The 17,461-nt window shown below is 34.7% G+C and overlaps 1 protein-coding gene and 1 long non-coding RNA gene across 2 annotated transcripts; one reads left to right on the top strand and one right to left on the bottom strand.

Annotated features, from left to right (window-relative positions):
- Positions 1-2,264: 2,264 nt before the first annotated feature.
- LOC110443173 (bcl-2-like protein 1) lies at positions 2,265-6,900 on the bottom strand. The gene is made up of 2 exons (XM_021487217.1): positions 6,151-6,900; positions 2,265-4,865 (listed from the first exon to the last, which is right to left on the bottom strand). Exons 1-2 carry the CDS (start codon positions 6,709-6,711, stop codon positions 4,749-4,751), a joined length of 678 nt encoding a protein of 225 aa, XP_021342892.1. The 5' UTR covers positions 6,712-6,900; the 3' UTR covers positions 2,265-4,748.
- A 115-nt stretch (positions 6,901-7,015) lies between these two features.
- Positions 7,016-9,399, top strand: LOC110443174. The gene is made up of 2 exons (XR_002462078.1): positions 7,016-7,132; positions 7,448-9,399. It is a non-coding gene; the product is annotated as an uncharacterized LOC110443174 (long non-coding RNA).
- The last annotated feature ends 8,062 nt before the right edge of the window (positions 9,400-17,461 follow it).

Below are 17,461 nucleotides of genomic sequence, written 5' to 3' on the forward strand. Positions count from 1 at the left end.
GTAGTATATTACCTTGACTGTATAGTGCGTTATCTTGACTAACTTTGTAGTATATTACCTTGACTGTATAGTGCGTTATCTTGACTAACTTTGTAGTATATTACCTTGACTGTATAGTGCGTTATCTTGACTAACTTTTTAGTATATTACCTTGACTGTATGGTGCGTTATCTTGACTCACTTAGTAGTATATTACCTTGACTGTATAGTGCGTTATCTTCACTAACTATGTAGTATATTACCTTGACTGTATAGTGCGTTATCTTGACTAACTTTGTAGTATATTACCTTGACTGTATAGTGCGTTATCTTGACTAACTTTGTAGTATATTACCTTGACTGTATAGTGCGTTATCTTGACTAACTTTGTAGTATATTACCTTGACTAACTGTGTAGTATGTAACCTTGACTAACTTTGTAGTAAGCGACCTTCACTACCTAGCTATGATAATTTGATTTGTCGTTAAAATGTAGTAACATTGACTAAATATATAGTACGTTACCCTGACTGACTTTTATAATTACCGTTCAGTATATTATCGATCCGTGGGTAGCAATACTTTGTTTCATAATAGTTGAGTGCAAAAGTGATGTCATCGACTGGATATGTAGGTCAAATACGAGACACGTGAGGAAGGAAAACATGTTTACTGTGCAATAAAGGACATAAAAACATGCGACTGTTTATGAGTGTTGTTAAATAGATTGTTTTTCTCGTAAATTCTTTTAAAACGTAAACACAGGTATATACGTATATTCCATTCTTGCGTGACAATAGCAACGAATCTAAAAATATTACCTTAGCTAGTTATCTATACCGTGTTTACTGTTCAGGAGAACAATAATATATACATTTGGAACATTGGTTTAATGGGAAAGTTAAAGAATACCTAGAATACGAGTTTCCTTGTATTCTCGTTCATACGCCAGTACAACTATTCCAAGCCTACAAGTTAATATGCCTAGGTTGTTTTCAGTTGATCCTACAATCCGATTCTAACTGATTATCTAGATAAATGTTTACAGTTCCTGGTGTCGATTGTATTCTTGTTGGTTTTATTATTAGTTGTTGTTAGCAAATTTAATCTTCAATTTTAATTTACAAAACAATATTTACATTTTTTTTCAATTGTTTTTCCTGTTTCACAAAAGCAGTTTGATTTCCAAAACATGACATTCTCCTTCAAAAATGTACAGCTATACTAAATTGTCAGTAAAAAGATTTTTTGCCCGTGGGAAAATATTGGTGTTCTGATACATCAGTGAAATACATGTACATGCTAATCGTATTGGATAGCATTTATTTACTCAATTAAGAATATCAAATTCATTACAGCATTGGATACTTAAGAAGTAAGTATTGGGTTTGTAAACTACAATAAACACACCTGAATTCTAGCATCACCACAGCATCAAAAAGACAAAACTGGAACCCAGAAGCCAAACTATACACATAACAAAGTCTGTGGTGTTAGTAATTTTAAGTTCCGCAGTATAAACGAGACACATGTCCATATATGTTTAAGTATTTAATCATACGGAAGTTACTGATAAACTATAGTATTTTTTATGTGCTCCTTATATGGTAGCCTAACAATACACTAGTCTGGACTTCCCGGTAGATTGGAATTTATGTCACCCAGTCACATCCTGCCGTCGTGTATTCAATCGTTGATCATCAATTGAAATCAATGTAACAGGGTAATTATTGTTTGTATAAACCCCGAAGTTATATGTTCCTCGTTTATTTTGTAACATACTGCATGACTGGAGGATATGTGACCTCGACAGTAAAGAGATGTATAGCACTCATAATACGTACTTGCAACTAGGAAGTAGTGACAATTGTTCAAATCTAACATTGCCCCATTCAAATCTAGGCAATTTCTTAAGATTGAAAGGACGAAATAACACAACTGAAAAAATACTCCATTGTCCAGTTCATTTTATCTTTTTCTACCCAACTCTCTTGTTTCACTTCCTAGTGAAATCTATACAGCAATCAAGCAGTGGCATTTCTTTTCATAAAGAAACCTTTAAACTCGTGGTTTTTTTCTCACATTATTGTTGTAAAGGATTTAATACTATTTACAGCAAAAAAGACTGGTTAGGGAGACAATGCAGAAAATAAACAGTATACAGGTAAAGACGGAGAACCCAAGTGTTGTAATTATATAACTGAGTAATGATCTACATTGTAGATCTGGACAAGCACACTTCATAGTCACTAATTCACTCTACAAATAAAAACAAACAGTTTAAGTTGTAAGTTTTATTTTTTATTTCAAATAATTGATAAATTGTACACTTGCTAAAATATTACACCATGGGATATGTCGTTTCTGAATTGAATAAAAAGATGTTTATACAATGTATGTAAAATTATTTGGATTCTAATAAAAGTAAGCATGTTGTTTATCCTTTACCACATTTCAACATGTACTTAACACAGTTGAATTTGGGGCATTTTGATTATAATGATACACATCGTAAACATAACAGATCAAAGAGCTTCAATGAAATTTGACAATATTAATACTTTATTTACTTTGAGTATTGATATTCAACAAAGAAAATTCAAGCTGTCCAACAAATCAACTCAATATTTCAATATGTAGTCAGCACAGCACGTATTTACGATCTTCACATTTCAATTCAAATGTACAATAAATGAATCATTCTTCCTTTATACTTCAGTTTTTCCGTAATAAACAAAACTTTACTAAGTAAAGTAGCACTAAAAACTGGCAATAGTAAACACTTAGGTATTACAAATTTCGATTCATTTTATATAATGATATCTTTGTTAGTTTATGATGACATGTGATTTTTGGGAGAAAAAATATTTTGAAAAAGGGCAAAAATATTGACCTCCTTTTGTCATTTCTAATTGATCTCAAAGAGAAAATCAAATAATTACAGAAATTATCAATTATTACAGATTAATCAAATGTGAAGTGAAATTTAATTCTGAAAACCACTTTCAGGAAAAAATAAAATGTACTTCAAAAACAGTTCATCAGAATTTATATCAATGCCGGGGTGTCCAATATCCAAAAGTGCCAGCCAACAAGGCAGATTTTACGAAATTCTACGATTCTATTTCAATATAGTTGCAAAGCAAATATTGAAATTGTTCTCTAGTATCGAAATAAAAAAAACTTCTAGACTTCAGCATCTGGTAAGTATAGTGTACACCCCTGCAGTAGATCCATCAAGTCATGACATTGGTGTTAATTTACAGATAATTCAACCTAGTACAATTAATTTCTGTAAATGGCATGCTTTCTACAATTTTTCTGAATTAGTACCGAAGCCCTCATCAACAGAATTCCAATGTTCACATAATAACTGGCCCCTGGTAAGAGTAGCCAACAGACCTTGACATCACTATTGCACATGTCCACAGATCGTATTTTGCTATAAAATTGTAATTAAAAACATTGATAATGCCACTACCCCATGTTTCAGAATACAACAAGCAATCGTGATTCTTGCATGAAAATCAGGAGCTATTACCTGATCAGTTACTGTAACATACAGATTCCAATGTGTTCCCCAACCTTACCCTGTATTATAACTGTATTTGGCAAAGTATTCAAACATTTTTACAATTCAAAAGTCTAGTAATTGTAATTAATCAGATCTTGTATTTAGATTTTCTTTAAATATTGGACCAAAACACCTGTTATATCAGATCTTTTTGTATTAATTCAGTAATGATCTCGAGTTCGGATACTTTGGTTACTAACAAGGTGAGATGGGCAATATTTACTAAAGCTTCTGTATTTGCAATCTTCAAAAGGTCAATCAATATACAGCATCATCAGCACGTTTTATGGCTTTTAGCCCTCGTTATGCTGAAGACTCGACCCATTTGCCAGTCAATATTATTTGCAATGAATACGCCGAGTCATCACCCCCACCCCCAAACATGAATAATTGTTTGAAGATGACTAGAAAAAAGTTCCACAAATGATTCTTTCAAATCTGAATAAATCCAGTCACTTCTATGATGTTCACATAAAATTACACACTCTGATTAAGGAGGCCGAAAGTTCAAAGGCGAATCAACCTAACATCATTGTATCAATATCATTCGTTAGAAATTATAGAGGCAAAATAGTTAATGCAAATATCTTTTAGAAAAGATATATACATATAAGTGAGAATGATTGCTGAAGCATCTTAAATAATATACTAAAAAATGTTTTGAGCAAAACAGAAACAATTAATTACCGCATGGATAGCAAAGCTCAAATCAGATAACTACTATCTAATCGCTATGTAGCAACGTTATTTCAGAATGAAACTATTTAAATTTCATTCTGAAATGTTACTTTTGTTTAGAGTAAACTTGTTAATATAACTTGTCATTATTTTTATTGCAAATCTGCTAGAAACAAATAGTAAAGAGAAAATGATTAAAACTTACTCCCTTTATGTAAAAAGAAAGTAAAGGCTTAGGTTTTGGTGATTCTGGCGCCCACTTTTAATAATATATTTATTTTCGATGTTATTATGTTACTCCGTAAGTACATACATGTACACAAATGTGACTAAAAAATAAGTTAAGAATGATAATGACACCCTCCATTATTTGAGTGGAGATATGTTAAGCTAACTAGTCTTTGGTCAAACAGCCTCCTATTGAAGTTCACACGTCCCACAAACACTACACTGCCACACCACCAGTCATTCCCCAGATCATTCTTCTGCTTGCATTAACATTTCCTTTCATTCTCCGTCACCTTGTGGCCACCATGGTGGCTAAAGCTCCGAGGCCCATGGCAGTATAGACCAATCCCTTCCAAAGTTTGTCTTCCATTGCACCCTGTTCAGGGAAATAATCCGCAAAGGCATCCTAAAAAGAACAAAATTAACAATCCTTGAAATTTAAAATTCATTTGAATCAAAAAGCCCTATACTTTTTTAAGTTCTGTATTACATCTTGTTTGAAAAGCTTCTTATGGATACTTCAAATCAAATTAGCTATTGGAAGATTTTCCTTTCTTTCCTGTATATCTTCAGTGACTTTTCTACCTTTTTCCACAAGGGCCTGCACCTTATGACTATAGACACATTTCACACAAAAACATGATGTGGGGGCCGGGAATATTTATTTTTTAATGATATTGGGAGAAAACTCAGCAAAAAACATTATGGGAAAATAACATTATAACGGACCCTAATCCACCACAAAAAAATTGTTGCTCTCGTTTCCCTTTTATTGAATTTAATTCACAGAATCTTGTTTTCGGATAAACTCTTGTCAAGAATCGTTGCTATGCTGATGACTCAGTGTATGTATTACATGTAGGGAGTGCTTGACTGTAAAGTAGGTGTATTATATACACACAATGTCTAGGTGTATACCAACCAACCTATCAAGCAGTTTCATGTCAGACAGTATTGGACACATGCCAAAAGTTTAAATAGTAGACATTCTGTGTAAAACCACAACAATTTAACATGAATGGTTGTTCCAAGTCTCTATAGCCAAGTTTCAGCAATAGGATCAATACTGAAACTGGCACGCATCCAATTTATTTGATGTTTAAAAATAGCATTGATACTTATTGGCGAGACAACACATTTTTAAAGTATTTACCACAAATATTTGGATAAAATCCAAACCTTTTATTTGAAATATTATCTCCTGGAGTTTCATTGTTTTACATTTTTTTAAATCAATCAGCTGAAATATATATCTAGTTTACTGGACATATGGACAAGATCAAAATGCACAATTTATAACATATTGCTGTTGAGAACAGCTATATTACAAAACACCCAATTCATACAAATCGTGTATAAATATCAATTGAGTTTTTGTATAAAATATGTTTGTCCTCAAATTTTCACAAACATTATTGGAGAAAATCAATTTAAGAATGATCGGCATAACCCTTTCAAATATTACTGTTCCATTTACTTTAATGATATTTTTAAAGGTGTATTTACAACAAAAATGTGGCATTCAAAATAATAGATTCCACTTTTGTAAACAAAACACATTCATATCTTACAACTGTTATGTGTTCCAGTGTAATTATATTTTTATAGTTTGTTCATATTTTTAACCACTCAGTGTACTGCAACGTTACATTCAAATTTAAAAAAAAAATCTTTAAATAATTTATTCTTACCCATCCTCCATTATCAAGAATCCATCTCCCTAGTTTGCTAGCAACATATTTCCCTGCATACAAAGCTATTCTTTCATCACAATCTGGAGTGTTTACGCGACAATGCAATGCTAACCGAGATGCGAATGTGTAAACAGCAACAATTCTACCCCAGTTAATTTGTCCATCCTCAAAAATTTCATCTACCACAGACACAAATGTTGGAAAAGCATTTGAATCGTCAACGTTTAGCTTGTTGACCATTCCCTTGAATGCAATCTCATGTCGGTCTGATAATTCCTGAACATTTCTACGCATTGTTTTGCAATATCTGTCCATAGGTTTCTTACACTCTTCAAGTCCAAAACTGCTGATAACATCAGTTGCAATAACCTCAGATTCTAGTCTGATCTTTTCCAAGGGAGAAGCACTACCGGGCGTCTGTGTTTGTTGATCTAACTTACTCATATCCTGTCCAAGTCCCTTAAAACCTGGCATAAGCCCCAGCTGTTTATGAATTTCAGCGAACAAATTTCCTTTAACAGGGTAGTTCGACCCCATTTGAATTCCTTCCGTAGCCATCCTTAGTGAAAACTCGTCCGAATCGTCAGGAATAATAATCGAAGAAGAGAAACGATCACCGCTTTATGAGCGGTTGAAAAGAGACACCCTCAAATACGTCGGTAGTCTGTGCGATCAAGATGGCTACCAAGAGGCTTCGTTCCGATAGCACGGCTCATGTGATCGAGCGTCAGTTTGATTTGGGCCATTCACAACGCGTGCAGAGCCTTACATATTTGGGCATAGGGATTACCGCGTTTCTATTTTAATCACAACGAACAAACACTAGATTTGATTGGTTGAACTGAGGAATACCCTCACGAGACAGGAAATCCCAAAAGTGAAAAGAGCCATTAGCGAGAGAACATACCAGCGACTGGAAGTACGGAAGTAATGTAAAGGGAAATCCGACTGTTTCAAAGTGAATTCCCAAAAGGAAGTGGTGAGTACTGTTTGCTTATGTTTCAGAACAGATGAAATAGGAAATAATCAAAAAAGTACAGGAAGGTGAACATTTGTAAAGTTGTAATATTAGGCCGAGACCAGCTGGTGTTCTATTTTTATACACCCGATAATAACGAAACCATTATAACAACATGGCGATACCTACTGTCTCATGAGTTGCTACTACACAAACTTACATTGTTGTTCTCCCCCCTTCCTACNATAACTTAAATCTCTGTGTTACAAAAGTTTGCATCAGTGTAAAATGATCTTATATATATATATATTAAAAGAAAATGACTTTTATTTTCAGGAGTTCACAATGGGTCTTCCATTGGCAGATGAAGACCAGGAGAGACAGGGCCATAGTGAGGAAAATGGTCAAGCACGTCCATTGTCGGGGGTGGAGTTCAATCAAATTATTTCTGACCGGCTACAGAGCACCCATGTTGATAACCGCCGAAACTCTCTACCTCCTGGTATCCTGGAACACATAAACGTCAAAAGTGTTTGCGGGCAAATTCTCCGCTTTATGGGTGATGAACACTTTTCTAAGACTTGTGGGCGACACCTGCGGTGTATGGGGGATGAGATTTCTCATCTGTACTGGTTAAAGAAGACTGTGATGGGGCCGCAACAAAATCTGCCAAACCGGGAATACACACTTTCACATAACTCACATTCTCTACCTGATTTACGAAGCGCAGAATCGGACCAACAAAGAGATGCAGTGAATAATAATTGAACTGAAACATGTATTACATATTGTGATTCTGTAGCTATAAAGCTTCAAAGAATATTTATTGTATCAATTAATTATCAAGCCAAAATTTACGGATTAATTTACTTAAAACCTATAGAGAAATGTAGCGATATATGATCCCTAAAAATTGAGGAAAGTTAGAAAGTAAATTCACAGGTGTTAAAGTAATTAGTTTTAATAGTTTTCATTTGAAGTTCTTAGAACTTGTTATACATTAATTATACATACTCTGATCTATAATGCTTGAATTTGGATGGGAAATAGTATGTATAGCAATATTTATATTTCCATGGTTGTCAAAAATATAAATTACTATAACTTCACATACATAAGCAAAACATGTATTACTTCAGGAGAGACCAGGGACATGTATATTAAGTACAAATCCCTTGGTTAGATATATCGGGTCAAATGTTATATTATCAAGTGTAAAACCATTCCACCTTAGTGATTTTTTGATAATTTTCCTTGTAAATGGCAATTAATTACTATGTTTGTTATTAGGTTGTCTTGTTACTGTTTTTTCTATCATTTGTTATGTTACCTTACTTCATAAGAAGTCTAAAGATTACAGCATATTTTATTTATATATTTGTATTTCCTTTTGCTTTAGTTTATGATTTGAACATATGTTGTATTGTAAATTACCTTTATTTAGGTTGTTACAAAATTTAATTATCATAGATGTGCGATATTTAGACAAACTATTTTTAATCTCACAATCTTGCATTATGATATATTTAACTTGTGATCAATAATTTACCTGCAAATTACCTTATTACCTTTAAAACCTGTTTGTTTGGTGGAACACTCAGTGTTTGTATGCATTGATTATTCTGCTTTATGAGATGATAATTCTGTTTCTCGATTCTTTTAAATACTCAATTGTCTGCTCCTGATGATTGGGCGAAATGTATGTTCTGCATTAAATTAGAGAAAATGCATGTGATAATCTGAAGGAGTTTTGAGATTTATACAAACACTAATTGTGATACATGTATGTCTGATTGTTATGCATGTGTTGATGAAAGAAAGTCTCCAACATTGACGTCACTTATAGATAAAGAAATGGGAGAGAGGATACTAAGAAAGAAATGGTGATCAATCTAATTACGATCACTTGAATTTGCTGGTTCCAGAATATATATACCAGTTTTAAATTTTAATATTCTGTAAAGAGAGAATTGTAATTATATTATGTAGGTCGAGACAAAACGTTCTTCTCATGATAGAAGAGTTTAACTTGTTATAAATTCAAGATGAATTGTTGTACTCATTGTATTAATTCACAATGTATGTTATAGAATGATATCAATAGTGCCATTTATGTGGGTTGTAACAAGGATTTAGGTGGTGTTATTACCTGTGTGAAATACATGCACAACTTAGTTTTATATTATAACCTATAGGTAAGCACAATAGAATATTGGTCCATTGTGGGTTTGTAGTTACGGATGCTGGACTTGTTACATCATCAATAAAAACAAAACAATATACATGTATGATCTATCTTGTTTTTTATGTTTTTAAATCTTCCTGATTTGCAACTCTTCACATGTTGGCGTATTATATTCCTGTATATCCTAGCTATAATAACATCCAAGGTATCATATTTGCCATAATAAGCACTGTTCTCCTAATTACCTCTCTCCAGCACTTGTTAAATGATATAAGCACCCCTGATCCCAAACAACTACCCCCCCTCCCCATTCTGGCCCTCCTCAGTTAACAAAATATATTACTAAATTCACTTTTTTTCAACCTGTGTTTGTTATATCAATAAATGCCCCCTTCAGCCATTTCTTCCTGTACATGTGCCATTGTTACTTATTATGGCGAATATGGTATTCCTTCCTCACTTATTAGTGTTGACAGGGGGACTGGGTATGATGCTGTATTCTGCCATTGTTCTGTACACTTAACAAAGGAAGGTGTGAGTACAGCAGTTTTATTCTTGGCCTTTTGACAGGGAAATCTCAGGTTTACAAAATACAGGTTACAGTAGTGATGTGATACAAAGTCTGTGCTGAAGCAAAAACGTGAAAGCTGTTTATTCTAACAAGCTATAGGCACAATTTAGTGTATCATTGGAGAAGTTGTTTGAATTGCTTGCTTGAAAAGAGGGTGCAGGTCATTTATCAGAAGAAACAACATGTACCTTCTGACCAAATATGACTAGGATTTCTGAAACTGTGGCAGAGGACTTTGAATGCTTTTTACTATGATAGTGCATCTAGGTAATGTACCACTCCTTTACAGATACATGCAACTACTGTTCTTGCCAAATGCTATGGACGTAGGGTCTGGAAGTTGGCAACAGCTGTTAGTGACATGTACAATAACCTCTGTTGGTATATGACCCCGGCCGACTTTGCTCAGTAAGTAGCTATTGGACAAATACATGTATGACCCTACATCATATTTTTGGTCATAGGACAATGTACCATAAACTCACAGGCGTTTGCTGCAAACACAGGGACCTGATAATTTGTTACAGATATATTTGGACCTAAACTAAAATATTCAGAATAATTTTAGGGGTTTTAGGGGTTTGATCATGCCACCCCTAATGATGATATATACATATATATATCATCATTAGGGGTGGCTATTTTACGGAAAGCAGGTCTAAACCCCTAAAATGTATAGGTGCAAATATAGTGTTACAAATGACCAAGTCCCTATTGCTTCAAGGTAAGCTGAAAACTACCTGCTACAATCAAATTAGTTAAGATAAATTATACAGACCTCACATACACGATCACAGGGATAAAATGTGATAAAATTTTAAACGATGTCTTCTAACGACGTTTGGAGTAATGATACAAGTATTTTGTTTGGTCCTTGTCAGGATCACAGGGACCTGAGGATTTGTTTCAGCTATATTTGGAGCTAAACTAAGGAGTTCAGAGAATTTTTACATGTTTTAGTGGTGTAGATGGACTTTCAGTAAAAATGCCACCCCAATGCTTGTAAATTTACATAGTTTACGTCCAAATATAGTTGTAACAAATAGTCGGTCCCTTTGGTTAGGATGAGCTGAGACAACGTTTCCAACTTCGTCCGAATAGATAGCATTGGGTAGTCCTAGGTCACAGGGTCAAATACAGCTCAAGGGTCCCAAAGAATTATATAGCAGCGATATTCTGTCTGTAGCCTGCCAGGCTAACAAGTTTGTTCAAAGAAATAGCATTGAGGTACATAACCAAACTATACTGAATCGCCTAACAAATGTTAAGATTTATGCTATTTGGATTTTAGTGAAATAAATGACATTGAATCACTCCGACCTCTCTGAAATGGACACCAATTTGCACAAAAAAATGAGAGTGGGGAGAATCGTTTCCTGATCTGAAATTTAAACTGGTTTTCACGCCCACTGGGTCTTTCCCCGAGAAAGTTTCTTTTTACACTAGTACATGTAACTGACAAAATGTTTCCTTACAATTCCGTTTAAATTTCCCCTTTCATAATATGAAAACTCTACACGTTAAAGAACTGCTTTCAGTTCACACCACAGATTGTATAAGATTCCTATAAGATGTCTAATTCCGTGGTTCACAATTTGAATATTATGTCAGCCAATTTGGCTGAATATAACATGGACATGTAATGACATGCTTCAATGAAATTGTGTAGTATCAGGTGTGGTTGCCACATGACTTTAAATAGTATGTTGTTATGTAAATCAAGTTGATGTTTTTACAAATGTATAAACATAGTCGATAGATCCGATTCGACATTGTACATTCTGTATAAGGTGTACATAACATGCGGTCTTTAATCATCAGATTTCTTGGAGTTTGTTTAGCATGTAACGACAAGATGACACTTTTTTAATTTGTTACAAACGTGCTTAAAAGTTGGTATGAGTATTACTTGATTGGAAACATATAGATCTTACATGAAATCTAATAATTTATGAGGCTTTGTGAAAGATTTAGCGAATAAATAAATTAAAAGTAGAATTACAATATATTGATTTGGAAATTAAATCTCTATAATTAATTAATAATTTGACAGTCTCTCTAGTACCTAAACTAGTTCTAGTTCTTTATTTCTAAACTGGAAGTAGGCTGTACACTTGCACGTGAAGTTCGATTACTGCTGATACCCACTCCAAGACCGAAAGTTTCAGCCTCCAAAATGGTTATTTACAAAATATTCATGGGTGATATACCAACTTTTCTTGTGTGGGTATTGGTTAACACGAACAATGTTGTCATTAAAAAAAGAAATCGGGTTTTACGTATTTAGGAATCCGGCCTCAGTTTGTTTTTTAATTATCTTATGTACAAATTGTATAACACAGAAGCTGTCATCTTGGGTCTGCTATTAATACAGAATAGAAACGAACATCTGCCTCCTTCTATCACCCAAATGACCAACACTATTACGTCACGATAGTAACACGGACAAGACCAATGGTCAATAAATGACGTCATTAACATAGTGACGAGGTGCTTGCGGCCAGGGTGTGTACATGTCCACCCGTTGGTGTTGACAGCTGGCTGACCATGGTCATCAGCTGGCCAGTAGCTTATATATATGTATAGATTGTCATGCTATGTTTCCGGGTGTTACATATAAGTGATTTGACCGAACATACTTGTAGACAACACAGGGAATTACTGCCTACGTTGTTACATAACAAAAGAACACTAAACTGGTCTACAAAATTAACGTAACAGACCAAGTTGAGTTTGAAACATAGATAATTATAATAATGAACAAAGTTTGGCATTTCACCCATTAATGCTCGCCGCCGTAGCGTGTCCTCTTTTCCTCTCATATCATAATATTGAGTTTATTAATTCAAATAAATAGAAATTAGTTATATTTAGAAACGCCAGTTTTCCAATTTTAATCATGCTCAAGTTAATGAAACTGACATGACCACAGACTTGGAAAGCATAATCTAATGTATGTCGTGGCATGACATACATGTATATTGGAGTGTATTTGTAAAAACATCAAACCTAAAAAAAAAATGTATTTGATTGTGAATATTTTCATGAACAATTTGAAATGTATTTCTTAGGGATTGATATTTCAGCCTATGAAATTATAGACATGTATTTAGAGTATACTAATTATATACGGTTGGGTTATACAATCATCGTATATAGTTTGGGTTTCGCAGGGGTATTGGTAGTTTTATAAAATGGGAGGGGCGGTGTTGGGAGGGGTTGAGGAGAGTGAATGGGGCTAAAACGATCCCGCTCGCTCTGGAGAATCTGACCCCTATGCATAGAACATGTATTTGTCTTAATACTAATACATTTATGAATATATATATATGCATCACATGAAAATAAACTCGAAAGATGTTTTGTTTATTCCGTATATAATGTTTCCCCCGATTTTCTTTGTTTAGAAAACTATAAGCTTAGCTTGTATACTGGTGTTATTGACTTTTCCCCTATTCGTGTAAATAGTTAACAGTGTACAATGTACAACGGTGGTGGGTCATTCTCCTATAAAATGATAAGTAAATACATATAAATGTCCGGAGGTGTTTAGTAGATCACCTCGGAGCTATCAGGGGAAGGCTGGTGGTATTTGACCTTATAAGTGTGCCCCGAGTACAACGACCTAGAGACTAATCTGATAAAAAAAAGTGTCGCTCGAAATTCCTCGGAGACTTATAAATATAGGACTTCACATTCTGAGTTCTCAGCTGGATTAGTGTCTGAACCTATGGAGAAATTCTAAAACAACGAACTTGTCTAATCTGACACTCGAGTTCACTGGAACCTGTCCAAACGATTTGGGAGAGAAGAGTTTATATAAGCTGGAAACATGTATTCTATGTAGTCACTCCTATGGTTATGTATTTTTCAAGTATGAAGTAGATCAACCGATTTCGAAATAAAATACCGGTTAAAAAGAATAATAAAATATCTATCCGTTACTATACACAGACCCCCGTTAGATTCGGTGGAACAACATTATCTGGACTGACCGATTTTGCTGCTCCCGGGCTATAGCCCTGGTTGATGGGATGATATTTACCGCACACTTATGAAAGCTGGTGCTTATTTACCGCACCCTGACGAAAGCTGGTGCTTATTTACCGCACACTGACGAAAACTGGTGCTTATTTACCGCACACTGACGAAAAGCTGGTGCTTATTTACGCAACACTGACGAAAGCTGGTGCTTATTTACCGCAAACTGATGAAAGCTGGTGCTTATTTACCGCACACTGACGAAAGTTGCATGCTCATTAACCGCACACTGACGAAAGCTGTATGCTTATTTACCGCACACTGACGAAAGCTGTATGCTGACAATTTTTTTACGATAATTGACCGGACCCTTATGAAAGTTGTACCATTATTTATCGGAGTCGGACGAAAATTGTGACATAATCTATTGGACACTGACGATTATTTTTTTTATAATTTATCGGACCCTGATCACTTGAATCAATTGCCCGCAGAACTATCCCCCAACAATTAAACACTTATATGCTTAACTTGTAACATTTTATTTTGTATGTATTGTTTGGTATTTTTAGACAGATCCTAATTAATCCCCTTTACATCAATTGTTGCCTCATCGGTCATCGCTGGTCAGTTAACCGATGACCTACGGAAGGAGACAAAGAATAGACCCCGGGAAGTGACCAGTATATAACTGGGATAAACTTGTGATCCTGTGATAAGGGCTGTTCTTTAGTGGTTGTTGGTCACTGGTTCGGTCAGCAATTAAATTGTCCGGCTATCCACCCAAGATCTTTGTTATACTTGGCAAAGAACAGAGGGAACGGAAGTAGCATGCGGCTAATCCCTAAGGCGTGCGAAGCGAAACCTAACCCGGCACATTCCTAACTTAATTGTTTAAAACATATACAATCTACTAGTTTTAAAGATCTAAACATGCATTGTGTACATGTTTCGTACATAAATCACAGGTATATATAGCCAGTATAAAGTTTTCAAATTATTTTAAAGACGTTTTGTTTGTACAAGTATGAAATTACACATGCATATATACATAAAAAACACAAGTATTCACTACTGGAACCGTATGTACTTCTTTTGTTCTTGGTGTGAAACATAAAGCATGCACATAATTGATTTCCGTCATTTTGTCCAGCAGCGTTGCGATGCGCTAAAAGACTCAACTGGTGAGTTTTAATACCCTTCATGAAGGCGGCTAAGATTTCCGATTTTCTGAAAGCAGAAGGTAAACACCTACAAAAAGTGGATATTACCTGTCCAAAACATCGGTTTCAAACTTCGAGACACCGAGAGCAACGAATAACGTTTCCCTGAATATCGGGTTTTACCGCCAGTTTCTGACCACAATGACAATGAACCCCCGGTGTCTCTTTACCTATTGTCCGTCTATAAAGATCTCATCTTATGTCCGGGTCGAGACGGTACGTATACCCACACACTGTAAAATACCCGGAATGTTATTAGCAGTTCGCGGGAATACGCATAATAACTCGCTAGACTTCACATCCGGAAGTTACTTAATTAAAACTTATACAAGGACGTTGATAAGATAAAGAATATGATTTTTAAATATCTCCAATTAAAAAAAATAATCTCGGCCAGACAAGATTTACCACACAAACCACATGATTGCGTTATCATAGAATCCTTTCTGATATAGTATACCGCTAGTACGCGTTTTCTCGATTCACATGGTTAGGAATAGAGCAGAATTAATAAATATTGTACCTAGCTATGCATTAGTCAGATCTATATAGACCACTTTGTTTTTTTTAGATGAGAGAGATTTTCAACCCACGCACAGATAAAGTGTTTACTTTATGTATAGAGTTTTTAAAAACATGTACATATATACGTATATCTGCACTGTAGTTATAATACTAAACTTTATTTATTGAGGATAAAATACATGTTTAGCCAAAGACTAATCTTCCACATGGTCCTTTTGTTAGTTGTACGTGTATTTGCCTACTACATATACATTTATACATAAATTGCCAGAAAAGGTGTTATAATACACAATTGAGCTTTGGTAGTTTTATACATATGCATATGTCGGATATGGCAATATGTCAGATACCTCAGGGATCGGATTACACAGGTTTCGCTGTATATGTGTATATTACCAAGAGAACATTTGACAGTGAACCGGCCCTTTCACAGATGATCCACACATTTATAAATATCTCTAACGAATCCCATCCGCAAAACATGTCACAATAACGTTTTATTTAATGAAAAAATCGTTGACAAATAATCGTTGACATTCATGTAAAGAGACTCACGCATGAAGTTGGTACGTGTATTTTAAGTCTGACGCTGATGATAAAACATACGAATAATACGAGGGCAGTACTTCTGTTTCCAAAAATAGTTTCAATTAATTGGTGTGTTTTTTTGTATCCGCAGCATCCACTATACAATATCCTACTGAAACATGCATACATATACAAGTACAAAATGTAGGATGTAAGCTTTCAAGCATACCGCAATAAAGATGGTATCTGATGGTCTGAGGCTTTTTAGTAAATAAAAACTAAGAACACTAACCGATATTTTATGCAAGAAATCGAAAATGAAACTGAAGTATAACTTATACAAACTTATCAGACAGGATTACAATTTAAGGAAGTTTTTGACAAAAATTGTGATATGAGAACATGAGCTTGACTGACCAATCAGACGTACGAACAGTGTTGGCCTTTATCTTTTCTTCCTCTTTCATTTCGACCGTGTCTGACGTGATACGATTACAAAAACAGCACAAGAACGAAGACTTTGTAATCTACGAAATCATGTTTTAAATCGCATAAAATCCCCTATCCTGCTTTGAGTGAAGTAGATCGAAAAGCAAAGTTGAACCAAAGTCAGCGAAACGGAAAATAAAAGATACAGTGACCTATTTTTGATACAATGGTGTAGTACTCTCTCGTAGTTACATTAATTGTTTGAAGATTGATGGGCTTATTAATATTGTATCTATGTAAACGGAGGAACCTCTAACCCAACATGTACCCACGGCTTGACGGACCGACGGAGAGGACAACGCACCAGAGGGATAAAGATGCTTTGTGGATGATAATGAGGAATATTTCTTCTGAAATAGATCTGAAAACCAGCAAACTAAATATACCTTATACATCTGAGGATCCTAAGCATGCATATGTGTTTACCATTTGTTCAAAAGACATTCATAGAACTGCAGAAAGTAGCATAGCCCAAATTAAAAGGACGATTCTCAATCGTTCCGGATAACTGCTGTTATACTGTTTCATTGGTTGTCATCACATACTATTAAAAGAGAAATAAAACGAAATATGGGACTAAATTTAATTGAAGATGACTTGCCACATGGTACATGTAGCAGACGACATCCTATTGGTCAAATCTGGCAAGCGGCCAACTATGGACGTACCATGGCCAGCGAAAGGAAGGGAATGTGAGAGTTTCAAGAAAAGAAATAGTTCCATGGATGACAATGGGCGACAGATGAGCAATTTTGTTCCCTTAGAGACGACACTGGTTAATGAACTAACTACACAGTTATACATGGTGTTAACTTTTTTTTTTTTTTTATATTTTTTTTTTTTTTTTT

This window comes from Mizuhopecten yessoensis, unplaced genomic scaffold (assembly GCF_002113885.1).
Source record: "Mizuhopecten yessoensis strain PY_sf001 unplaced genomic scaffold, ASM211388v2 scaffold716329, whole genome shotgun sequence".
NCBI classification, from domain to species: Eukaryota; Metazoa; Mollusca; class Bivalvia; order Pectinida; family Pectinidae; genus Mizuhopecten; species Mizuhopecten yessoensis.